The sequence below is a fragment of the Nerophis lumbriciformis genome, linkage group LG21 (genome assembly GCF_033978685.3).
Source record: "Nerophis lumbriciformis linkage group LG21, RoL_Nlum_v2.1, whole genome shotgun sequence".
In the NCBI taxonomy this organism is placed as follows: Eukaryota; Metazoa; Chordata; class Actinopteri; order Syngnathiformes; family Syngnathidae; genus Nerophis; species Nerophis lumbriciformis.
The window spans coordinates 20,636,505-20,664,489 of NC_084568.2; the positions used below are offsets into that span (position 1 = coordinate 20,636,505).

The following is a 27,985-nucleotide window of genomic DNA, read 5'->3' on the forward strand; positions in this document are numbered from 1 at the left end:
GTTATCCCAGTGACTGCACCCAGGAGCTGATAAGCTAAGAGACAAAATCGATACGGGGAAATCACCACTCACCACTCGGCAGCTATGAGTGAAGAAATGGAGGCAGGCGATGAGACAGACTGGACGCAGTTGGAACCCAAGGACTCGGTCAAAATCTTCTTGACTGTCTTGTACAGTCTTCTTCTGGTCACAGGAATCCTGGGCAATTGTGTCACCATCCGAGTGACACAAGTGCTGAAGCGAAACGGTTACCTGCAGAAGAATGTGACCGACCACATGGTCAGCCTGGCTTGCTCGGACTTGTTGGTGCTCCTCGTCGGAATGCCAGTGGAGCTCTACAGCGCCATCTGGTTCCCCTTTACGTCGGCGTCAGGCGACGCCGCATGTAAGATCTACAACTTTGTTTTCGAGGCTTGCAGTTATGCTACCATCCTCAATGTGGCCACTCTTAGCTTTGAGCGCTACGTGGCCATCTGTCACCCTTTTCATTTCAAAGCCTTGGGCTGCAAACGTACGTCGGCCCTCATCGCCTTCGCCTGGCTGGCGTCGGTACTCGTGGCACTGCCGTTGCTGGTTGCTACGGGAACACAAGGCCACATTCCTTTTTTGGCAGACACGCCTGTCCAGAACTTGACTTTCTGCACAAACCTGAGGGAACGCTGGTTGATGTACCAAGTCAGCATATTTGTGGCTTTTATCGTCTACATGCTGGTTTTGGTCTGCGTGGCCTTCATGTGTCGTGCAATGATCCTGGTTCTACGGGGACACCCAGGTTCTTTAGATAACGGAATCCCAAGATCGTCGAAGCATGAAAGCTCGAAGGTCAAGATAGCCAGGAAGCAGAGCATTATTTTCCTTGGTAGGTTCCAGCTTTTAAATAAATGTATTATTATTTTTATTGCAGTGATTTATATACACAGTATATAAATATATATACAGAACATTTTCCATTTTATTTATCAAATGTACAATATTCTGTATTGTCTCAAGAAGCTAGAAGGAGCTCAGTTGCGTTCTTCTTTTCCGCAAATTGTCTGCTAGTTTATGCAATATTTTTTTTATTTAAGTCAGCTCTTTTGAAAATGTCTGATGAATCTTTTAATGACATATTCGTGTCCCATCTGGACCATCTTTATCCGTGCTTGGTTTGGCAACGCTGAAATAGACAACTCAGCAAAAAAGATGTACGTACATTTTAAAGCATGACGTCAGTAAGGGCGCGCTCAGTCGCCGTTTGAACGCAGCATTGGCAGTCCGGAGACTGGAAGGAGTAGTCCACGTAGTAGTAGTAGTAGTAGTAGTAGTAGTAGTAGTAGCAGTAGATGTATTGATGGCAGCACTTGTGGAATGTTTTCACCTGTCCACAAACAATATTGTAGGATTATTATTGTTGATGATTGTCACTTTATTTAATGTTCATTATTCCCACGTAGTAGTAGTGGGTTTGTGCGTGCTTGCCTGCGTGTGTGTGTGTGTGTGTGTGTGTGTGTGTGTGTGTGTGTGTGTGTGTGTGTGTGTGTGTGTGTGTGTGTGTGTGTGTGTGTGTGTGTGTGTAATTTCAGACACAAAGGTTGGTCTTATGTTATGTTTGCAGTTAGAGAAGTTAATGATTGATCATTTCAGCACTAACTTGTAATCGTTTAGATCAGAGGTTCTTTACCCTTTTCACCTCAGGGCCCGCTCAAATAATAACACTGAATTATTAATCCCACTCTGGATTTTACTGCTATTCAATAATTCTATCCAACCTATTTAGGGCCTGATTGACTAAAGGTTGGCTTCACGGTGGCAGAGGGGTTAGTGCATCTGCCTCACAATACGAAGGTCCTGAGTAGTCTTGGGTTCAATCCCGGGCTCGGGATCTTTCTGTGTGGAGTTTGCATGTCCTCCCCGTGACTGCGTGGGTTCCCTCCGGGTACTCCGGCTTCCTCCCACTTCCAAAGACATGCACCTGGGGATAAGTTGATTGGCAACACTAAATTGGCCTTAGTGTGTGGATGTGAGTGTGAATGTTGTCTGTCTATCTGTGTTGGCCCTGCGATGAGGTGGCGACTTGTCCAGGGTGTACCCCGCCTTCCGCCCGATTGTAGCTGAGATAGGCTCCAGCACCCCCCGCGACCCCAAAGGGAATAAGCGGTAGAAATGGATGGATGGATGGATGACTAAAGGTTTGCGCATACTAAAACTTGTGCTAACCTGATAGCACACACTGAGCTGATCTACTAAAGTTAAAGTTAAAGTTAGACTTAAAGTCCCAACGATAGTCACACACACACTAGGTGTAGTGAAATTATCCTCTGCATTTGACCAATCCTGGGAGGTGAGGGGAGCAGTGAGCAGCAGCGGTGGCCGCGCTCGGGAATCATTTTGGTGATTTAACCCCCAATTCCAACCCTTGATGCTGAGTGCCAAGCAGGGAGGCAACGGGTCCCATTTTTATAGTCTTTGGTATGACTCGGCCGGGATTTGAACTCACGACGTCCCAGTCTCAGGGCGAACACTCTAACCACACGGGGTGTGCTGAGTGGATTGTGTCTCTTAAAGGAGCTGAATAAGGAGCGCAATCCTTTGCATCTCTGTCTTTATTAACACGCAAAATATATGCTGATCATCAAAAACGCCCACAAAAGGCCCTTTTCCATCGCAGGAACTTTTACAGGAAATTTCCCATTTACCCAGGTAAATAAAGTTCCCCCTGTGTTTCCACCAAAAACTACCCGGGTAGATTTAGTTCTTCAGGAACTTTTCGGAGTTCTTTCCAGCTAGGTGGGATTTCTAGAAGGTTCCTGGAACGTTATCGGGGGGTGCCCTGTGTTGTCGAACGCTGATTGGTTGAACAACTTTGGGGGCGTTTCTAAATCGTATTTTTCAAAAGCACAAACTTTTGACTTGCAGGAACTTTTGTGGGACATCTTTATGCTGAAGAACGCTGATCAGTGGAACTATCTTGCAGTGTTTTTACTCAGCTGTACTTTAAACTATATGCAGTTTATTTTTGTTTATTATTTTTACAAACTTCATTTCGATACACGAAGCTACGAGAAGTGAACAGACTCTTTTAAACGTATTTACGAAGGAGTATGAAGCCGGACTCAAAGCAACGATCTCAGCTGCTTACTACTCTGACTTTGTTGGATTAATGTGAAATAAAGGAGACAGCACACACGTGGAACGAAGGTAAATAACATTAAAATTCCAGCTATTTACTTTATTACATGTTGTAAAAGTAGTCAGTGACACTCCATATGTGTAATTATTAACCTCAACTCGAGTGAACAGAATGCCAATGCTAACAAGCAAACGCCAAAGTTGATGTGTTTGTGTTGTCGGCGTGAGATAAACACTGACATTTATTATTTATATATTGTTATTTACAGATAAACACTGACATTTATTATTTATATATTGTTTTTACAGATAAACACTGACATTTATTATTTATATATTGTTCTTTACAGATAAACACTGACATTTATTATTTATATATTGTTATTTACAGATAAACACTGACATTTATTATTTACATATTGTTATTTACAGATAAACACTGACTAATATTATTTATATATTGTTATTTACAGATAAACACTGATATTTATTATTTATATACTGTTATTTACAGATAAACACTGACATTTATTATTTATATATTGTTATTTACAGATAAATACTGACATTTATTATTTATATATTGTTATTTACAGATAAACACTGACATTTATTATTTACATATTGTTATTTACAGATAAACACTGACATTTATTATTTATATATTGTTATTTACAGATAAACACTGATATTTATTATTTATATACAGTTATTTACAGATAAACACTGACATTTATTATTTATATATCGTTATTTACAGATAAACACTGACATTTATTATTTATATATTGTTATTTACAGATAAACACTGACATTTATTATTTATATATTGTTATTTACAGATAAACACTGACATTTATTATGTATATATTATTTACAGATAAACACTGACATTTATTATATATATATATATATATATATATATATATTGTTATTTACAGATAAACACTGACATTTATTATTTATATATTGTTATTTACAGATAAACACTGACATTTATTATTTATATATTGTTATTTACAGATAAACACTGACATTTATTATTTATATATTGTTATTTAGATAAACACTGACATTTATTATTTATATATTGTTATTTACAGATAACCACTGACATTTATTATTTATATATTGTTATTTACAGATAAACACTGACATTTATTATGTCTATATTATTTACGGATAAACACTGACATTTATTATATATATTGTTATTTACAGATAAACACTGACATTTATTATTTATATATTGTTATTTACAGATAAACACTGACATTTACTATGTATATATTGTTATTTACAGATAAACACTGACATTTATTATATATATTGTTATTTACAGATAAACACTGACATTTATTATGTATATTTTATTTACAGATAAACACTGACATGGATTATTTATATATTGTTTCCAGATAAACACTGACATGTATTATTTATATATTGTTATTTACAGATCATCACTGACATCTATTATTTATATACTGTTATTTACAGATAAACACTGACATTTATTATTTATATATTGTTATTTACAGATCATCACTGACATCTATTATTTATATATTGTTATTTACAGATAAACACTGACATCTATTATTTATATATTGTTATTTACATATCATCACTGACATCTATTATTTATATATTGTTATTTACAGATAAACACTGACATCTATTATTTATATATTGTTATTTACAGAGAAACACTGACATTTATTTTTATATATATTGTTATTTAGAGATATACACTGACATCTATTATTTATATATTATTATTTACAGTAGAAATGGACCAAAGGGAATCACCTGACCCTCATGAATTCATAATTTACTCAGAGAATGACTTTCTGACTGTTGGACATTGCGGTTAAAAGCCTGACTTTTTATGAACAATTCGGTACACTTTATTTTATAAATCATATTGTTTTGTATATTTTTGCTTTGTATTTCATTTACTTTTTAGTAAAATAAGTGTGACCTAATATTGTGTGTTTATTTACATGGTATCAGTGTAGGAATATAGTAAACCACTCCTCCATACGTCATCAGCCTGATTCGTATAAACTACCTGAACTGTGAAATGCGCTGGGAACACAAACCACACACTTCTACAGGAACCTTTAGATCCAGGAACTAGAGCTTCTCAGGAACTAGAGGTTCCAGAAACCTTTTGAACTTTTGGTGGAAAAGGGCCTAATACTTGGCGGGGAGAAGACGCAAAAATAATTATTTAGCATGCGCAGTGTGATTTATCAACACTTATCAACGTTTTGCAAGAAATACTTTGCATTTTATTTAGCTTGTGGGAAAAGGACACGCAAACTGACACAGACGCACACGGCTGTGAGAAAAGAGGTGCTCGCCCTGCACAGACAGACCGACGACAATTCTCTGTCCTACGTGTGTGTGTCAACATATTTGACTGACAGAAATACAAATATTAGACATATCGTCTATTCAGCAATTTCCTTTTATAATTATATAGCTGCTAAATGACTTAAGGGACTGATTCAATTGAATTCAATTGATGCGTTTTGGTATCTGCTGGCTTTTTTTTTTAACTAATGTTTTTTTTATTCAGGAAATATGTTACTGTAACATATCCGCATACATGAAAAGTAGTTTGTTATAGTGCATTTTCTTGCGTTTGAGTCCTTCCAGACGCACAAACGTGCTGGTGATGCAATCCACAGCTTGGCGCACTGTATAAAGCGTCAGTGTGTTTGTGTTGTCTAGACCAGTGTTTTTCAACCACTGTGCCGCAGCACACTAGTGTGCCGTGAGATACAGTCTGGTGTGCCGTGGGAGATTATGTAATTTCACCTATTTGGGTTAAAAATATTTTTTGCAAACCAGTAATTATAGTCTGCAAAATGATGTGTTGTTTTTGAGTGGTCGGTGCTGTCTAGAGCTCGGCAGAGTAACCGTGTATACTCTTCCATATCAGTAGGTGGCAGCCGGTAGCTAATTGCTTTGTAGATGTCGGAAACAGCGGGAGTTAACGTGCAAGTCAAAAGGTGTCTAATGCTTAAACCAAAAACAAACAAAAGGTGAGTGCCCCTAAGAAAAGGCATTGAAGCTTAGGGAAGGTTATGCAGAACCAAACTAAGACTGAACTGGCTACAAAGTAAACAAAAACAGAATGCTGGACGACAGCAAAGACTTACTGTGGAGCAAAAACGGCGTCCACGATGTACATCTGAACATGACATGACAATCAACAATGTCTCCACAAAGAAGGATAAAAACAACTGAAATATTATTGATTGTTAAAACAAAGTAGATGCAGGAAAAATCGCTCAAAGGAAGACATGAAACTGCTACAGGAAAATACCAAAAAAAGAGAAAAGCCACCAATATAGGAGCACAAGACAAGAACTAAAACACTACACACAGGAAAACAGCAAAAAACTCAAAATAAGTCAGGGCGTGATGTGACAGGTGGTGACAGTACACCTACTTTGAGACAAGAGCTATATTGATGCATGCTTGGTTATAGTTTAAAGTCATATCCAACAATTGCGACAACAACTTTTTACTGTCAACTGAGTTGAGTTTTTTAATGATTTGTGCTGGTGGTGTGCCACCGGATTTTTTCAACGCAAAAAAATGTGCCTTGGCTCAAAAAAGGTTGAAAAACCCTGGTTTAGACTGCGACTGAGAAAAGGTGTTACAGATTACAGATGTGTGCTGCTGGTTCAATACCTGGCACACAGGTAGGAGCATGTTGACACGATTGTGCAGAAAATTATCATCTCCGTGGTAAAAGCAAAAGTATAGTACACGCAAAATCATCATTTAAATAGGGCGATCTGCACCACTTTTCACACACACGCAGTCTTAATAGATCACACGCGACACGCTCACTAATAGTACATGCCATTTCATTTTTTGCATACGTTGTTTTGCATGTGGTATTTGGAGCTTAGTTAATCAAACCCTTAGAGTTGTAGTAGCTCTTTACTAGTGCAAGTGGCAGCCACCACACACACACACACACACACATGCACGCACACGCACGCACACAAGAGACCTCCGAAAAATGCCTACCTCTTTAGGACCACCCTTTCTAGATATATAAACTATGCAAATATGTAAAAGGTAAGCTTTCAGTAATTTTTGTTTTCGTTTTTTTTGTTTGTAATTGGTTTTTAATCTTCATTATTTACTTCAACTTATTACAGTAGGTCTCTATAAACATATTTATTTTTATATTTTTTAATTAATAAGGGGTGCAGATTTCAATTTCTTGCACACACTTGTTATTAGATATGTTGGCCAGACAAGAAGCACTTCAAATTTTTACCCACACTTGTTATTTCATATGTTGACCAGAGGGGTGCACTTTTGAAAAATCCCTCATTTTGGGACCACCCTAATTTTGATAGAATTTACCACCAGGGGTGCAAATGAGACATTCTCTATTAGATGCAATGGTTTTCTGTATTGGGACCATGATTTATGTCCTGACTTGTTCACCGATCGTCATATGGAAGGTACTTTTCCTTGTTGATGTCTCAAGAAGGGTAGAAATACAAGAACACACACACACACGCACGCACACAATCACACACACCTTTTAGGGGTTCACTTGTGCACATTTTCTCTGGTAAAATTCCACTGACGGAAGGACAAACAGGTGGATGGATGGATCAAAGCTTAATTGTCGTTGAAAATATATGAAAGGAAATTGAGGTTCTCTCAAAGAATGTGTTTAAAAAGTAATAAGTTACTAAAACACTGGCAATAAATCTCAATGTTTGAATACAATGTATACTATGGGTCTCATGTACTAAATATCTTACTGACCTGATCACTGACGTACAACAGCGCACCTGTCAGTTAAACATACACAGTTATGTTAAAAACGCATTTTGGATCTAAGAAAATTGCATGAATCTTTATACATGAATAATGCCACTGTTATTTAATCACATGCGTTAACTCATATACTCGATTATAAATATGTGTATAAATGTATGTATGTATGTATATTGTACATACAATCACAATTCACTGCACTCTGAAATGACCCCTGATTTGACCTCTTGTCTATTGAAAAATGTATTTTTACTGACTGAGTCTAGTGTATTTCTGTCACCTTTTGAAAAGTGTTTCATGTGGGTTTCTCTTGTCTTTCTGACCCTTTAGGTTTGATTGTTGGCTCCCTGATGGTGTGTTGGTTCCCCAATCAAATCCGTCGTCTTATGATGGCCGCCGTTCCTAAATCCCGCTGGACTGCAGCCTACTTTTGGAGCTACGTCACCCTCCACCCGGTGGCCGACACCTTCTTTTATCTCAGCTCAGTCCTCAACCCGTTCCTGTACAACGTGTCCTCCAGGCAGTTCAGGGACGTCTTTGTCCAGGTGTTGCGGTGCCGCCTTACGGTCCAACACGTCAACAAGCGGACCTTGAATTACTCCGGCGTGGCTTCAGCAAGCTCCCTCTAGCCTCTGCTGCTCAAGTCCTTGCGTCGCAGTCAGAAGATCTGCTGCACTTTAGCAAAAGGTTCCTCTCAGGACCAAAGTGGCTCAGGGATGCGTTTGGATGGTCTGACAGTCCCAAAGGAGGCTCTCACAACAAAGACATGTTAAAAACAAGAACTATGTAAATACTAAACGACTTTATTCATGTAGAATTCAGTGTTAATTAATTTTGAGAGCCTTGACAAAAAACTACTTTCTAATTTTAGTCTTTTAAATTGTTTTAGTCGACTAAATTCCTCGATATTTTAGTCAACGATATTTACAGTAAATTGTCGCCCAAAATATAAAGTATTTTGCATATTTGAAGTAGCCTTGAAACCACTTTTATTAAAGTTATTGCAGGGCATCTCAAAAACTAACTTCACCAGAATTGTATCAATAAGTACATTTCTCACTAACCTCAATGTTATTATTTTAGATTAAATTAAGCATTTTTTTTTAAAATGCTGAATACTATAGGACTAAAATTGTCATATCAAGAAACAAACTAGTTTTGTTCTATGTTGTATACAGCAACCAGTGGCGTGTATAAATATATATATATATATATATATATATATATATATATATATATATATATAGTATTTCCCCCAGAAAATTTGTTAGTTAAGGTGGTGTCTCTCCAGGGGGAAGGGGGTGGGTGGGTGTAAGGAACAGCGTAACTCGGCCTGTCGCCATCACGTCTCCATCTCATCGCTGCCACCACAGCCTGGGGGGAATAGACTACAGACTGCGGTGAAGTAGGCCGGCTTCGTCGTGTGAGGAAGCCTACAATTTTTGGCTGTGTTTTCCGCTCCATACGCTGAATGCCGATATACTATAATAATGCTTATTATATCAAGTATCAGAGACAGCTTCAGGAAACTCTTCATTTAACATAATGTCCTTTTTTGCTGCTTCAACACAGCTCAATCAACACAGAAAAAGGTAAAGTGAAATAACTTAGTTGTTAACTGTAGGTCAATAATGCTTGTCTTTCTCTCAGACACACACACACACATGCACACACACGCACCCAATGCACAGTGAGCTAACGTTACGCTAAAAGCTAATTAGCCTTCACCTCAAGGACTGCGAGCGAGCTTAACTGCCGCTTATGTTTCTAGAACGTCAACGGGCTCATAGTGATGTTACTAGTAGTTGACTGGGAGGTGTTTATTATAATTTGGGGAGAGTCCGCTGTCTTATGCTTACCTGCTAAACACCTTTCTGCTAACCCCACCACAAGAGCACTGACTCCATAACAAAAACAACAATATGATTAGGTTATATATACATGCGTATATCCTACATAAACAATGTATGAATACATTAGATATCTATATATCTTAGGGACCTATAGACTCTATCTCTGTTGCTGAAGAAACAGAGAGTTTATTCTGTCTTGACACTTTGTATTGATATTTTGTATTACATTCTTCCCTTAAATTATGCTAAAGATTGATACACAAACAAAATAAACATTTTCATGAAGTAATTTACTTTAAACATATGCAGTCTTAGCCACTTACTAAAATAAAACATCAGGTCAATATAAAATGCTAAAGTTATCAACACATTACAAAACAATAAATACACTTTTTTGACGAATACAAAAGCAATTTTTCAACATGAAACTTGTTGATTTCTATGTAAGATCAAATGTTCAAAAGAGACCCATCATAAAAAACATTTTGCATCATAACATAAAGTGATGATGAATAAAGAAGCAATCACTTCTAGTAGGCTCCAGTGCACAAAGCTGCAATTATCAATCAATCAAAGTTGACTTATATACTCGTTAATCACAAGTGTCTCAAAGGGCTGCACAAACCACAACGACATCCGATCCCAGATCCCACATCAGGGCAAGAAAAAAGCTTTTGCTGCATTCCAGTTACCTCGAAAGTTGGAGCTGGGAAAGACGTCACAGCCGAGTTGAAAATCAAGATGACCACATCCACGAAAGGTATTTTTGCGCTCGCATTATCTGAATATAAACAATTTATGGAAAATTATGGACACTTTCTACAACTTTCAAGCACGGTGGATGAGGAGGAAACGGAAGCTATTGCTAGCGACTGGCAGCGTATAAATCACCTGAAATAAATGTAGTTTACACTGCAGTGACGTTACAAGATAAATCAATCGAATATGGATGGTTTACTGCAACAAAAACTCATCAGAAGTGCCAATATAGGATATTATAGAAGCTAAGCAGCCAACTTTAAAACAAACTCGGGGGTGGTGAGAATGCTCCGACTTTCCCAGTTAAAAATCTGACCTCGAGGGGCGTTCCAGTTAAAATTCCGACGAGGAGCTCGGAAATTCCAATTCCCCAGTACAGATGAGACACACCATATGTGTTTTGTTAACTAATCATAGCATTTTGGATGGCTAACATGAGCTATCATTGTTTATACATTAGATCTTAATAACAACATGACTGCAATTTTCAAGTTGCTTCTCTTGGATTGCTTTTGTGTATGTGTTTTATTATTTATCATTATTAGGTAATTGGGAAAAAAATATGCATTTGATAAATATATATATTATGTTAAACCACTAATGGTGGTGTTCTTGATATATTACTTGGTTAGAAACATTTTACTTTGAGGAAGTCTTAAATCGCTGAGAATCATCATTAAAAACAATGAATATAAAATAGAAAAATATATTACTGATTTATTTTTAATGAGTACTTCATAGTAACTTGAAAGTGTTATGTCATTCATAGCATAAACTGGGCTGGCTAATCTAAACCTAAATCCAGACTTTAGAGAAGCACTCCAATAGACCTGTAGTCACTATTGGGTCCATTCAAAGAGGACTTCCAAATAAGAAAAGTTATTTTCCTTTGTGTGTTCCCATGTGTGTTTGCATGTTACTACTGTCAGAAAATCTTTTATTACACACTGAACAACTGAAAGGTTTTTCTCCGGTGTGTATTCTCATGTGTCTTTGCATGCTACTATTGACAGAGAATCTTTTCGCGCACACTGAACAACTGAAAGGTTTTTCTCCGGTGTGTCCTCTCATGTGTGTTTGCATGTTACTTTTAGTAGAGAATTTTTTATCACAAACTGAACAACTGAATGGTTTTTCTCCCGTGTGCGTTCTCATGTGTATTTCCATACTATATTTGTAAGAAACTCTCCTACCACAAACTGAACAACTGAAAGGTTTTTCTCCGGTATGTTTTCTCATGTGTATTTGCAAACAATATTTGTGAGAAAATAATCTACCGCAAACAGAACAACTGAAACGTTTTTCTCCAGTGTGTTTTCTCATGTGCATGTGCATACTATATTTGTGAGTAAATCTCCTACCGCAAACTGAACAACTAAAACGTTTTTCTATTGTGCGCGTTTCCATGTTCGTAGTCAAGTCATTGTTTCTGATAAAGCCTTTTGCCCAAACTGAACAACTATAGTGGGTTTGCACATTATGTGTGTCTTTAACTCTTTTACCACGAACTGAACAACGGAAAGGTTTTTTGCCTGTGTGTGTTCTCATGTGTTTTTGCATTTTACGTTTTTCAGAAAATATTTTATTGCAAACTGAACAACTGAAAGATTTTTCTCCTTTGTGTGTTCTCATATGTCTAGTCAAATTAGAATTTACAACAAACCTTTTTGCACAAACCGAACAACCAAAGGGTTTTTCTCCTGTGTGTGTTCTTATGTGTATTTGCATTTTACTTTTGGAGGAAAATATTTTACCACAAAATGAACAACTGAAAGGTTTTTCTCCTGTGTGTGTTCTCACGTGTAATTCCATATTTACATCAACGTCTGATGTTATGTCGTCACTATCTGATAGTGGAGCTAAGAGCTTGTCTGCTTGTGATCCTCCACAGTGGTCTCCATCAGCTTCTGTTGTCATGTCTTGTCTTGAGCTGCTGCTTGAAGGTTCCATCTCTCTCTTCTCCTCACTTGGACTGTGATGAAGCTGTGAGGACTCAGGTGTTTTGTCTTCATGGTCTTCAGTCTTCACAGAGACAACAGTCAGTGGAAACTTGGTGAGATCAGCCTCCTCTTGCCCTAGAACACACTCTTCCTTCTGACTAATCCACACTTCCATCTCTTCCTCTTTATAATGAGGGGGCTGTGGTTCTTCATCTTTCTCTTTAAAGTTAGGGGCATGTGGCTCCTCCTCTTCCTCTTTAACACATACAGGCTGGGACTCCTTGTCCTCTTTATCATGAGGGAGCAGTGACTTCTTCTCTTTAATTTGAGGCGACTGTGGCTCCTCGAGGTGCTGTGGAGCCTTCTGCTCCAAAGTGAAGCCCCCCCCCTGCGGTTGAGGCACACTATCTTCTTGACATCCAATCAGCTGGTGAACATCTGTAGAACAAAACAGCGAAACAAACACATTTTAACTCAGACATGTCAAATAATAAGAGGGACAGTGTGATGTTCAAATATATAACTTATTTCATCTTGTGAGTCAAAGTAAGGCACTTTTTACTTCACGTTATTTGTATCGGTTAAAGCAAATCAACAACAGAGCATTTTCTTCATTGTGTATAATGTATAAGAACAAAGCCTGACGAAGGACAATACTTTGAACTCACCAAATAAAATGGTACTCAGACCAGACCCTGCAGGGAAGTTTATTTTGTTACATTCAGTGAAAGTGTTCAAATACAAGAATCAAACACCATCGCCTGAAACCCAGATGTGCTTCTAGGTCACATGATTGCAACCCAGCGATTATGTTTATACAGAACTTTTTTCTCTAGAGACTCAAAGAGCTTTACATAGTGAAACCCATTATCTACATTTGAGCTACAATTAAACCAGTGTGAGTGGCACTGGGAGAAGGGTTAAAGTGTCTTGCCCAAGGACACAACGGCAGTGACTCGGATGGGGGGAAGCTGGAATCGAACCTGAAACCCTTAAGTTGCTGGTATGGCCGCTCTACTAACTGAGCCACAACAGCCTCATTTCTAATTGTAAATGATTCCATATATGAAAACCCTTATATGATAAACATATTTGTTTAACATTTGTTCATAGTCATACCTTTGCTTTTGAGTACACTTCAATCCCTCTTAGTTCATATTTACTAGTTCACTTCTGAAACATCTTCTGGAAGCATATTATTATTTACTTTATACACCATTTGAGCAGTTGTGTTTTATACAAGATCATTTACTTTTAAAATGTGTGACTTTATGAATCATTTGTTGGGTCTTGATAATCAATTCCATTAATGATTTGTATTACTGTCTTTTTGTAGTATGAATATTGTTTTGTGATTGTTTATATGTATGTCCCCAGACCTTTACAAAGTAGGTAATGTATGCTTCAACTAAAGTTGGTTACAATAAATGCAGTTAATATTTGTTATGGTTGTATTTTGTTCTATTTAATATTTTGTTGTGTTCTTTATATGATTTTGATTTTAGCTTTACTTCAATAACTCATTTTACTTTTACTCTTTTAATTTCAATTTTATCCATCATAATTTGTGTTTTACATTTTTGCAATATACAAATATGATATATTTAGTTTTATTGAAGTTTAGTGACAGTAAATTAATGTCAGCCATCTTTTTATGGTCAAGTTCTCTCTGGATAAAATAAGATGAGAGCTAAATCAAGCAGTATTGAAGATTAAGAATGGAAGGTTATTATATACATAATTATATATAATTACACTCGGTGGCGACAATTAAAGACCACTTTCATCCAGTTCATTTGAGCAAAAGAAATGAGGAAAGTGAAATGCTTATTGATTGTAATCACTGCGCTATGTGTATGTGCTTTTACTCTTATTTAATGTGAAAAACATGTAGAGTACAGTATGAGATTGCACAGGGTTAGGATTATTGCCAGTGTTTTCAATTACTTTCTTGCAAAAACTACAAAATTTACATTACATATTTTCATTAATCAGATATTACTTTAGATTCTTGGTGACACGCGCAGACAGAAAAGGTGCAATTTTGAAGCAAGGTTTTGTCAGGCCGAGTGTTACTGAGAGTGGAATTACCACGTTTGCTCACACAAGATACTGTTGTTGTTGGATCTCTCGGCCTCCCGCATAATCTTTACTTCCGACACTCGTCTTTTTTCTGGGTCGTGGGGAAACTGTTGCAAATGTTTCACGCAATTTTGGCGAGCGGAGCATCCCCATGCCACACAACATGGAATGTTTACTTGGCAAAAAACTCTTCAATTCAAAGAGATGTCGAGTAAGGAAGTGCAGTGTAAGCTTAGCAGTGTCTTCAACGTGGTCTCCAATGTGGCGCGCCGTAGTCACGTGAGGGCTTTTGACAAATCATTCAGGAGATTGACCATACCCTCTCAATATACGGATCTGGTGAAAGTTGGAAAAAGACTTGTCTGCCTGCACTCACACTCGTGTTGGCGTAGAAGCCAAGAACAATGGACTAACCATTAATAAAAGTTCATGTTTTAGCAGTAATTTAGTTGTCAGAAGTATTTGGTACTCAAGTAAGTTATCAGTAATTTTATGACATATAACGGCCAAAATTATCGCGTTTCCTGTGTTGGGAGAGTAAGAAGTTGTGGTATTCGGAAGGACTTAAGAGTAAAGCCGCTACATTGAGAGGAGTCAGATGGGGTGGTTCGGGAATCTGGTCCGAATGCCCCCAGGACGCCACTCCTTGAGAAGATGTTTAGGGCACGTCCAACCGGTAGGAGGCCACAGGGAAGACCGTGGGTCTCACAATCACTCTTTTCACTAAGGGAGCCCCGCCCCCTAAAGCAGGAAAAGCGATCATAACATTACTGATAACTTATTTGAGTACCAAATACTTCTGACAACTACGTTACTGCTAAAACGTTTATTCAAGTAAAGTGACGATAAGTCCATTGGTCTTGGCTTCAACGCCAACACCAATGTGTTGTGAGGACGGCGGAAAAGATCATCAGGACTCCTCTTCCTCCTATCCATGAAATCGCAAAAAGCCGCTGCCTGACCAGGGCTCAGAATATCTGCGGAGACTCCTCCCACCCCCACCAAGGACAGTTTTCACTGCTGGACTCTAGAAAGAGGTTCCGCAGCCTCCGAGGTTCTGTAACAGCTTCTTCCCTCAGGCCATAAGACTCTTGAACGCATCATAATAATCCCCTCAATTACCCCAAAAACGGATTAACTTGCTGGAATATAAAGACAATATAACATACATCCATAAACGTGGATGCATATGCAAAAGTGCAATATATTTATCTGTACAGTAATCAATGTATTTATATCTGCACCTTATTGCTCTTTTATCCTGCACTACAACGAGCTAAAGCAACAAAATTTCGGTCTTATCTGTACTGTAAAGTTCAAATTTGAATGACAATAAAAGGAAGTCTAAGTCTAACACGAGTGTGAGTGCAGGCAGACAAGTCTTTTTACAACTACGAATCGCTGCACGGACAAACAAATCTTACACGGCAGAAATCACGTATAAAAAGACAGCCAATCAGGCTTCCTGCTTCACACAAATCTGATTACAGACACACACATTTTTTAAAACACACGCACACAACTCTTGAGTACGGACACACAGATTGTATTACGCACACACAACTCTTGCAAAAGTCACATGTAAAAATACAATATGTACAATCAAAGTTTCCTGGTTCACACAAATTTGAATACAGACACACATTTTTACACACACACACACACACATAAAAATAAGGACAAATATATTTTTACCCACATATAAATCATAAATCGTAATACAGACAGACAACTTAAAACACACGGCTCTTATTACACACACACATTGAGATACAGACACACACATTAGTACACCGACACGTGAAGAACAAAGATGCGCAGATTGAGAGATCCGTTTGCAAATACTTTTGCTATAATCATAATTCCATATTCCACAGCCAAGCAGGCTAAACTGTCAATCATGGACGCCAAAATGTGACAGAAAAGCAGCGACTAAACTGGATTGCTTAACGAGCAGATCAGAAATAAAACAAAACATGAATAATTTTTTGTTACTACTATACTCGGCTCACACGTACAATTTTTCCAGTTTTTGAATATTTTGAAAATTCCAATCATCCAGAGATGTTTGGTCATGTAACCTAAGCCCCCATAACCACTTATATATTGTCTCTATATCATTATTATAGTTAGCTATACCATTGGTTTTATTTTTAAGTCATCTAACCACTAATAGTTTTTTAGCCATGTGACCAAGAACCCCAAAACCACGTTCATATTATTGTTGTTGTTATTTTATTTTTATTTTTTTGCAATGTTATACTCAGCTTATGTATTGGTTTTTCCAGTTTGTGATTTTTTTTTTGTATTTTCATTTATTTATTATAATCGTCAATAGCATTTTAGTCATGTGACCGAGAACCCCAAAACCACTGATACACTTGTCAGCTACGATATTCTCTTATGTTATGTGAATGTGGAGTAAAAAGCAAGTATATCTCCACCTTTAGTCATAACTGTGAACATCTGTTACAAACATTGTATTGGATGATATATGGATGTTATGCTTACTTTGAGTGTGATGAAGATGTGAGGACTCAGGTGGTTTGTCTCCATGGTCTTCAGTCTTCACAGAGACAACAGTCAGTGGAAACTTGGTGAGATCAGCCTCCTCCTGCCCTAGAAGACACCCTCTCTCCTGACTGAGCCACACTTCCTCCTCTTCCTCTTTAATGTGGGATGGCTCTGCCTCCTCCTCTTTTACACAAGGGGGATGTAAATATTCCTCTTCAATGTGGGGGGGCTGCTGGATGTCTGTTGGTTAAATAAGTACAGATTAGAAGTAGTTTTTGACTGAAACTGCTGGCACAATGAGATTTGTGTTCTCGTGTGTTGTGATAAAGGTGTGTGATTAAACAACCAATAAAACATGGAAAATAGTTTATTTTGTCCTAGCCACTAAAATGAGTTCAAAAGCAGTCCAGTAAATAAAAAATAAAAAATAAAAACGGGCTGAGAAATATGGGGGGCGGGCAGCATTGATCAAAACATTTCTAAAAGACAAATCTGAACTTTTTAATCCTCCGGTGTAAAGTGATTAACCATTTGTTTTCTGTATACATGTCGGCCTATTACACCTGAGCATTATCTATACCCTTAAATGGGAACATTATCACAATTTCAGAAGGGTTAAAACCATTAAAAATCAGTTCCCAGTGGCTTATTTTATTTTTCGAAGTTTTTTTCAAAATTTTACCCATCACGCAATATCCCTAAAAAAAGCTTTAAAGTGCCTGATTTTAACCATCGTTATATACACCCGTCCATTTTCCTGTGACGTCACACAGTGATGCCAATACAAACAAACATGGCGCATAGAACAGCAAGCTATAGCGACATTAGCTCGGATTCAGACTCGGATTTCAGCGGCTTAAGCGATTCAACAGATTACGCATGTATTGAAACGGATGGTTGTAGTGTGGAGGCAGGTAGCGAAAACGAAATTGAAGAAGAAACTGAAGCTATTGAGCCATATCGGTTTGAACCGTATGCAAGCGAAACCGACAAAAACGACACGACAGCCAGCGACACGGGAGAAAGCGAGGACGAATTCGGCGATCGCCTTCTAACCAACGATTGGTATGTGTTTGTTTGGCATTAAAGGAAACTAACAACTATGAACTCGGTTTACAGCATATGAAATACATTTGGCAACAACATGCACTTTGAGAGTGCAGACAGCCCAGTTTTCATCAATTAATATATTCTGTAGACATACCCTCATCCGCTCTCTTTTCCTGAAAGCTGATCTGTCCAGTCCAGTTGGAAATGCATCTGCTTTGAGTGTCGCAGGATATCCACACATTCTTGCCATCTCTGTCGTAGCATAGCTTTCGTCGGTAAAGTGTGCGGAACAAACGTCCAATTTCTTGCCACTTTCGCATCTTTGGGCCACTGGTGCAACTTGAATCCGTCCCTGTTCGTGTTGTTACACCCTCCGACAACACACCGACGAGGCATGATGTCTCCAAGGTACGGAAAACAGTCGAAAAAACGGAAAATAACAGAGCTGATTTGACTCGGTGTTTGTAATGTGTTTGAGAAAATGGCGGATTGCTTCCCGATGTGACGTCACAACGTGACGTCATCGCTCCCAGAGCGAATAATAGAAAGGCGTTTAATTCGCCAAAATTCACCCATTTAGAGTTCGAAAATCGTTTAAAAAATATATGGTCTTTTTTCTGCAACATCAAGGTATATATTGACGCTTACATAGGTCTGGTGATAATGTTCCCCTTTAACCTTGTAAAGGTATAGTCCTAACCATATGTTAAATATCATGGATATAAAAAAACATTGTCACTAAAGTATTCACAATATGTTTTTGTCATCAATTAAAAATATTTTTTTCTCTTTTTAGGGATTTTGTAAGCCATATTGATTACAATGTCAAATGTATTTTTTGTGTAAACATGTTGATACACATTGTTACAAACTGAGAGGAACATCAACCTCTCATAAATATTGTTTCTGAAACAGTCTACTTTTCATGATTAATATAAAAACAAAGCCGTGCATCATCCTCACAAGACAATTCACCTTCCTAAAAACAATATAGTTAAGAATAGTGTTAATAATCAAATATAAAGTGAGTAAACACGTGAGAGTAAGAAGTAAACAAACCTGTTCTGTGTAACACGACTTGATGTTTCTTGAAAACAGCGTCCAATAGTTGATGTTGTCGCTCCTTCTCCTCTTTTGTTGGACAACGTTCCTCCTCGTACTCTGCTATCGTTCTTTCGCACATTTTCACACAATCACACTCACACTTGATCTCTGCTTAGCGATGTGTTGATAACTTCCGCCTCTCTTTGTTAGCAGCTAACAAGCTAAACTAACTAGCAAGCTAAGCTAGCACGAACATCGACAAAGTGCGCTCAGACTAATGTATCTGAATACAAACCATTCATATTTACATATTTAATCTATTACACGACATGTGTGTGCATGTACGTACTGATTAAGAACCCAGTATTACAATAACCATATAATAAGACCTCTTCTCCGTCAAACGCCATCTTGTTTTTCCTCGTCTTTGTTTAGTTCACGCGCAGTGTTGTCAGATCTCGCGAGAGAAACAACAACCAACATTTTCTTCTTTCTTTTCTTTTCTTGATTTTCGTGTTATGCAAAATGACGATTAAAGTATCGGTTCATATCCGGAACACTGGCATTAAACGTACAACGGTGTGGCTCGGCGAAGTAAGTGTGCATCAATTATTAATGTCCCAGTGAAACACACGTTGGCCAACATTCATTCCAGGTTTGAGAGCGTTTGAGACCTCGTAGACGCCAAAACAGGAGGAAGAAAAAACAAGATGGTGTTTGATGGAGAAGACGTTATTGTGGTTATTAACGTTACTTAAAATAGTCAGTGCATACATGTACACATATATGTCGTTTAATATAGTACACTTCGTTAATATTTGTTTATATCCGGATACATTAGTCTGAGAGCACTTCTCGTGCTAGCCTGCTAGCTAGCTTAGCTTAGCTTAGCTCGTTAGCTGCTAACAAAGAGAGGCGGAAGTTATCAACACGTCGCTAAGCAAAGATCAAGTGTGAGTGTAAAGTGTTGTGATTGTGTGAAAATGTGCGAAAGAACGATCGCAGAGTACGAGGAGGAACTTTGTCCAACAAAAGAGGAGAAGGAGCTACTGGACGCTGTTATCAAGAAACATCACATTGTTTTACACAGAACAGGTTTGTTTACTTCTTACTCTCACATGTTTACTAATTTTATATTTTATTGTTAACAGTATTCTTAAATATGTTGTTTTTAGGAAGGTGAATTGTGTTATGAGGATGATGTACTGCTTTGTTTTTATATTGTTCATAAAAATGAGACAGTTTCAGACACACAATATTATTGAAAGGTTGATGTTCCTCTCAGTTTGTAACAATTTGTATCAACATGTTTACACAAAACTCACACACTCACCAAATATATTTGACATTGTAATCAATAGATTTTATAGTTTCATGGCTAATGTCACTTCCTGATTCTGACCTACATGCATCAATAGGTAAAATCATCTTTCAATAAGCAAAGTAGTCAACAGTCGATTTATGAAAACAACATAAAGGTGACTGACTTTCCTTCAGCGTGTTGTAGATGGTCTCCAAGTGAATGTGCTCTAAAGAGGAATTGTTGATGGACATACTCCATAAAAACACCACTTACTAAAATATGTTTTGTAAGAGTTCCTTTTGGCCCAGCCACAAAATGACCATAAAGAAAATTATTTTATAAGATGATAAAAACATAGAATGACTGTGATTGATTGAGACTTTTATTAGTAGATTGCACAGTACAGTACATATTCCGTACAATTGACCACTAAATGGTAACACCCGAATAAGTCGGGGTCCACCTTAATCAATTCATAGTGTTTAAGTAGATTTGGAATTTCATTTTTTTTCAATGATCTTTCAATAAATGTAACGACTATACCATTACAGGTTTATGAGGTTTAGGTGGACATGTTTACAGAATAAAATGGTTACTCACTTTACACCGGAGGTTAAAAATGTTTTAATATGCATTTTAGGAATGTTTAATCACTGCTGACTCATCTTTCTAAACACTTTTCAAATTGCCCCTACCTCCAAATTCCAAGTCCTATTTCTACCTACCTCACCAAACTTACTGTACTACTTTTGGGGTGTTTTCGTGGTGAGGACAAAAGGAACTCTTTCCAATGTTTTATTTGGTTGTTTAGTTACACACTTTTTAACACAACACACAACATAACACAACTAATCTAATTGGGTCACAGTGTCAGTCAAAAACTCATTATATTCTCACTTAATCTTATTTACTTATATACCCAACAGACGTCCAGCAGCACCCCCACATTAAAGAGGAAGATCCACATAGCCTTCATGTAAAACAGGAAGAGGAGGAGCCACAGCCTTTCCACTTTAAAGAAGAAGAGGAGGATCTCTGGATCACTCAGGAGGAAGAGTGTCTTCTAGGGCAGGAGGGGGCTGATCTCACCAAGTTTCCACTGATTGTTGTCTCTGTGAAGACTGAAGACAATGAAGACAAACCTCCTGAGTCCTCACAGCTTCATCACAGTCCAAGTAAGCACAACATCCACATATCATCTAATACAATGTTTGTAACTGATGTTCACAGTTATGACTAAAGGTGGAGATATACTTGCTTTTTACTCCACATTCACATAACATAAGAGAATATTGCAGCTGACACGTGTATCAATGATTAACATCCAGGCACCACAGTTATGACTAAAGGTGGAGATATACTTGCTTTTTATCTCCCCATTCACGTAACATAAGAGCATATCATATCGCAGCTGACAAGTGTGTCTACTGTGTAGTTAAAATTAGAAGGTCAGCCATCACACTGACTTCCAGTCCCTATTAATGTGTGTGCTGTAGCGTGAGGAAAATATGTATGCAGGTGGGGACTATTGATGCAATTAAAATTGGGGCATATCAGTGGCATGGTGGGTCCATACCATGCCGAGACCCCCAAACCCTAAGTGTCTAACATGCAGTTAAAATTGAGGGATGGACGAACAGGGGCCAAGTCAGACGGACTGGAGCCCCATAGAAGCATCCTCATCCCCATGTCACGCCTTTCCGCAGTTCAACCCCTCAAAGTCTTACAGGTGTGTGTGTGCTGTAAGTAGGAGGAGCTGGGAGCCCACAGAAAGCCCCCCCAGCCGATGCAGAAGGCAACCGAAACATACTGCCAGGAGGTCATCCCCCACAACCCAAGACCCTGGAGGCGTCCCGAGGCAAGCAGAATCCCACAACTATACAAAAAACACAACCAAAATTAAAAAACAGCCCCGCTGTCAGGTTCAAACACCTATGACATCTATTAAACAGACAAGAAGCAAGGAATTAAACAGAGGCAGGATTCAATTTGGCTCAATGAGGAGAAACGTCTGGGCTGTACTCTTTGTACAGGCTTCCACCACGCTCTGGCAAGAGGATTGCACGCCTCCTCTTTTATTTGGAATTTCCCTGATTACATGGCAACAGCTGTTTCTAAGGGTAAAGGGGGGTCATAAACAGCCGTTGCCCTCGGTCATTAAACAGTTCAAAGAAAAGATGCCTGGAGCTTGCGTCAGGTCCCGCTTCCTCTCCGCTTTGTAGATCTTGGGTCAAGACAAGATCTTCCTGTGGATTACAATAGATCAAAGAAACTGAACCCCTCCTGTCTCCTCCCATCGTACACAGTGGAGTTTTACAAGCCTTCTGCTTGGTAAGATCAAAGACAGCTTTTGTCCTCTCGCCGGGAACTCATGGCAACACAAAGTTTTGTGATAACTTAGATACAATTATTGTGACACCCGCCCCCTGGCAGGGGATCCCCTAATACACACAACTAAAACAAAAAACAAAACGACCAAACCAAGCCACTGCCAGCAAAACCATCAATGCGCACAAAAAGTACCATACACACGCCAAAATCCCCCAACCAAGCTGCACTTCTCCTAACAACCAAAATAAATAGCAGCACAATATGCCGTCCCAGCAGAGGAAACACCAAAGACCGTCCCTTTCCTACAAGAGCCACACCATCCCCATATGCGTGTCCAAACATGCCTTTCCTTCCCCACTTCAATCCACAAACGCTCCAGAACTTTCCCGACAAAATGCAAACCGGGCAGACAATCGTTCCACCCCCAGCCCACGCGAGTCCGCCCGCCGCCAAACAAATCCCGCGCTCGCCCGCCTCATCACGACTGTGCAGAGTCTACACTGACAACTTTATGCAAAAACTGCACAGCCCCCTTGCTCAATGCGAACACCGCATCCAAGCTGCACAGACCGCAATGCGCTTACACAAGTCCAGACCGGAGAACGATGCCTCCCAACAGGGAAAGACGCCAACACATCCCGCCCACATGCCGGCACCCAAGCCAGCCAGCAAGCTAACGCCAGCTGGCCCCCAATTACGGCCCCCCGATCACTCCAATACAACACAGTAACGACAACCATAGGTAGCTTCATAGCGGCCACCACCGCCCGTCTTCAGCACAAACACCCATAGTTAAAAGCACACCAACTCATGATATGACATTTTTACATAATTTAGGACAATAGTTTAAAGGCCTACTGAAATGAATTTTTTTTATTTAAACGGGGATAGCAGATCCATTCTATGTGTCATACTTGATCATTTCGCGATATTGCCATATTTTTGCTGAAAGGATTTAGTATAGAACGACGACGTTAAAGTTCGCAACTTTTGGTCGCTGATAAAAAAAAGCCTTGCCTGTACCGGAAGTAGCGTGATGTCACAAGTTGAAAGTCTCCTCACATTTCCCCATTGTTTACACCAGCAGCGAGAGCGATTGGGAGCGAGAAAGCGACGATTACCCCATTAATTTGAGCCAGGATGAAAGATTCGTGGATGAGGAACGTGAGAGTGAAGGACTAGAGTGCAGTGCAGGACGCATCTTTTTTCGCTCTGACCGTAACTTAGGTACAAGGGCTCATTGGATTCCACACTCTCTCCTTTTTCTATTGTGGATCACGGATTTGTATTTTAAACCACCTCGGATACTATATCCTCTTGAAAATGAGAGTCGAGAACGCGAAATGGACATTCACAGTGACTTTTATCTCCACGACAATACATCGGCGAAGCACTTTAGCTACGGAGCTAACGTGATAGCATCGGGCTTAACTGCAGATAGAAACAAAATAAATAAACCCCTGACTGGAAGGATAGACAGAATATCAACAATACTACCAAACTCTGGACCTGTAACTACACGGTTAATGCTTTCCAGCCTGGCGAAGCTTAACAATGCTGTTGCTAACGACGCCATTGAATCTAACTTAGCTACGGACCTCGACAGAGCTATGATAAAAACATTAGCTCTCCACCTACGCCAACCCTCATCTGCTCATCAACACCGAAGCTCACCTGCGTTCCAGCGATCGACGGAGCGACGAAGGACTTCACCCGATCATCGATGCGGTCGGCGGCTAGCGTCGTATAGCGCGTCTGCTATCCAAGTCAAAGTCCTCCTGGTTGTGTTGCTGTAGCCAGACGCTAATACACCGATCGCATCGACAGCTTTCTTCTTTGCAGTCTCCATTGTTCATTAAACAAATTGCAAAAGATTCACCAACACAGATGTCCAGAATACTGTGGCATTTTGCGATGAAAACTGAGCTTTTTGTATTGAATACAATGGCGTCCCAATAGTTCCGTTTCAACCATCGACGTCACGCGCATACGTCATCATACATAGACGTTTTCAACCGGAAGTTTCGCAGGAAATTTAATATTGCACTTTATAAGTTAACCCGGCCGTATTGGCATGTGTTGCAATGTTAAGATTTCATCATTGATATATAAACTATCAGACTGCGTGGTCGGTAGTAGTGGGTTTCAGTAGGCCTTTAAAAATTCAAACATAATCATACATTTCAAAAGTAACAAATATAAGATGTCTCTTTAACGTTTTCTCATTTACTTTATTTGTGGTTTCCTGTTTTTCGTTCCTTTTGCTTGTCGAACGATGTTTTTATTTCTCCTGTTTACGGTTCAATTCTATTATCTGTGAGCAGCTGTGTAAGATTTTACTGCTGTTTTTTTTTCTAATACTCATACTCAAATTGCTTCTGATTTCCCTGATGAACGACATGGTGAGCATCTTGAATGTCAACGTGGTGACTGATAACATTATCAGAACACGTGCTGGTGCAGGACAAGGTTTCATGTGACTGAGCAAAGCTGGAATACTTGTGTTTATCTTCTTGTGTCCTGCAGACATCTGTGACGAACATCTTCTCCCTGAGCAGCAAGAATGGACCTCCAGGATGGAGCAGAAAAAACAGCTTCCCCCCCACATTAAAGAAGAGGAGGAGTCTCGGCCACCCCACTTTAAAGAGGAAGAGGAGGAACACAGCATCAGTCAGGAGGGAGAGTATCTTGAAAAACTGGAGGAGGTTGATGTCACCAAGATGCCATTGACTGGTGTGATTGTGAAGAGTGAATATGATGAAGTCAAAGGTGAAAGTGAAGAGACGAGAGAGGTGGAGCCTCCAAGCAGCAGCTCAACTCAACACATGACAACAGAAGCTGATGGAAACCACTGTGGAGGATCACATGCCGACAAGATCTTAGCTTCACTATCAGATAGTGACGACACAACGTCACACTCTCCTGACACTGATGATGAAGACTCTAAAGCTGATAAGACATGTCACACTGACAACACACACTTTAAATGTTCTCACTGTGACAAAACTTTTAAATACCGTTGTGATCTGAAAGTGCACATGAGAATACATACTGGAGACAAACCTTTTTCCTGCTCAGTGTGTGGTAAAGGTTTTGCACGAAAACATGTATTGAAAGAACACATGCAAACACACACTGGAGAAAAACCTTTTTCTTGCTCACTGTGTGGAAAAGGTTTTGCACGAAATAATGTGTTGAAAGAACACATGAGAACACACACTGGAGAAAAACCTTTTTCCTGTTCAATCTGTGGCAAAGATTTCGTAAAAAGACAGTATTTAAAAGCACACACAATAATGCACACCGGAGAAAAACCTTTTTCTTGTTCAATCTGTGGAAAAGCTTTTGTACAAAGTCAATATTTGAATATACACATGAGAACACACACCGGAGAAAACAATTGTACCTGTTCAATCTGTGGTAAAGGTTTTGTACGAAGTCAATATTTGAAAGTACACATGAGAGCGCATATCGGAGAAAAACCTTTTATCTGTTCAGTCTGCGGTAAAGGTTTTGTACAAAGTAACAATTTGAAAAAACACATGAAAATACACACTAGAGAAAAACTCTTCACCTGTTCAATCTGTGGTAAAGATTTTGTACAAAGACCGCATTTAAAAGTACACATGAGAAAGCACACTGGTGAAAAACCTTTTTCTTGTTCAATCTGCGGTAAATGTTTTACACAAAGTCAGAGTTTGAAAAGACACGTAAGATTGCACACTGGAGAAAAACCTTTTACCTGTTCAATATGTGGCAAAGGTTTTGTACAAGGTCAAAATTTGAAGGTACACATGAAAATACATACTGGTGAAAACACCTGTCCTGTTCAAACTGCAACAAACTTTTCTGAGAGATCAAAACGGATAACACACATGAGAACACACACAGATGAGAAAGTGTTTAGTTGCAGTGTGTGTGATGAAATATTCTCTTATAAGTACCAGTGTAAGAAACACAAGTGTACTGGTAAAAACAGCAGCAAATGAAGCTGCAGGATTTTCAATCAACCATCAAGACTTTGATAACTTTGACTTTCTAATAACATCAGCACAAATTAAATGTGTGACATTGTTGTGTATGTAACACAATGTTGTCAGTATGCTTCCATCATTAATAGATTATATATTTTAGATGAGTGGTTTTTCAATCAAGTACATGCATTAAAATGCAACATTGTTTACATTTATTTAAAAAGGAACAGCAGAATTTGACTGAAAATGTGAGAGTAAACAGTACAAAACATGTGTTACACACAATGAACATTGAGTGTATATATATATATATATATATATATATATATATATATATATTCATAATGCACTTTTATACTTACTTATAGAAGTGTGTTTGTATGGGTTTTTGATTTAATAAAGTGTTACATATTTTAGTTTGTTTATTTCATTTGTAAATGATTCAATAGATGAACTCTTAAATTTCCAGCCAATGCAATAAGTCTGTTTCCCATTCAAATGTTTACTCATTTCTTCAGAGCTGATGTTGAAAGTGTATGAAATCTTCTTTCGTGAGTTATCCAAGACCTGTGGATTACAGCCAAAAAGCAACAGCCTCGACCACCTTCCAGTTAAAGTGGAGATCATCGGAGAAGGTATGTGCAATAATCGATAAAAGGTGGGATTTGAACCCCACCCAACGCATTTGTTGTGGCATGGCAGCAATCAGTCTATCTATAGGTCGTGTACTCGGCTCTTCATGAGATGCTCAGGTATGTTGCAAAATATTTCATGATGAAGCACAGGACCTATACTATTTCCTTGCTTATATATAGAGGTCAGAGGGAAGGCAAGACAACCTTGTTTCAAACAATGGACGTTTCGTGGGATGCAAATGTGATAACCACTACACTATGGAAACTGCTGCAATCAGCAGGACTTTAACAAGACCGGCAAATTAGTCCCAGTCTGAATGGAGAAAACAGACTTTCTTTCCTCTTGTGCCCCATCGTCTCTTTTGTCTAGTGTGGATTTAGGGTGAGGTTTTCAAACCGAGTCAGCAAACTGGCCAACTCCCACCTAGAAGGGGCTTTGTTCTGGCCAGTAATATAATATCGCTGCGGTATCATTTGAGTAAAGGAAGAAATAAATGTAGGCTATATTGTCCAAAGTGATCACTTTGGGTGGATTCCATACATTTAGGTTGGAAACCAGCCTGAG

General features: G+C 38.7%; 2 protein-coding genes and 1 long non-coding RNA gene across 5 annotated transcripts; 2 read left to right on the top strand and 1 right to left on the bottom strand.

Moving 5' to 3' along the window:
- Nucleotides 1-84: 84 nt before the first annotated feature.
- Nucleotides 85-13,708, top strand: gpr39 (G protein-coupled receptor 39). Its single transcript, XM_072915575.1, has 4 exons — nt 85-859; nt 8,266-8,390; nt 12,439-12,600; nt 12,818-13,708. Exons 1-3 carry the CDS (start codon nt 85-87, stop codon nt 12,523-12,525), a joined length of 987 nt encoding a protein of 328 aa, XP_072771676.1. The 3' UTR covers nt 12,526-12,600; nt 12,818-13,708.
- Nucleotides 10,066-19,784, bottom strand: LOC140679681 (uncharacterized). The gene is made up of 3 exons (XR_012051050.1): nt 19,193-19,784; nt 17,081-17,323; nt 10,066-12,925 (listed from the first exon to the last, which is right to left on the bottom strand). It is a non-coding gene; the product is annotated as an uncharacterized lncRNA (long non-coding RNA).
- On the top strand, nt 19,687-27,075 carry LOC133620978 (uncharacterized). Of its 3 annotated transcripts, XM_072915569.1 has the most exons (4): nt 19,735-19,771; nt 20,172-20,272; nt 21,407-21,655; nt 25,338-27,075. In XM_072915569.1, exon 4 carries the CDS (start codon nt 25,388-25,390, stop codon nt 26,798-26,800), a length of 1,413 nt encoding a protein of 470 aa, XP_072771670.1. In that variant the 5' UTR covers nt 19,735-19,771; nt 20,172-20,272; nt 21,407-21,655; nt 25,338-25,387; the 3' UTR covers nt 26,801-27,075. The 3 variants fall into 3 exon arrangements, with proteins under 3 accessions (XP_072771669.1, XP_072771670.1, XP_061838691.1); XM_072915568.1 differs by lacking the exon at nt 20,172-20,272 and having other exon boundaries at nt 19,687-19,771; XM_061982707.1 differs by lacking the exon at nt 19,735-19,771 and having other exon boundaries at nt 19,807-20,272.
- The last annotated feature ends 910 nt before the right edge of the window (nt 27,076-27,985 follow it).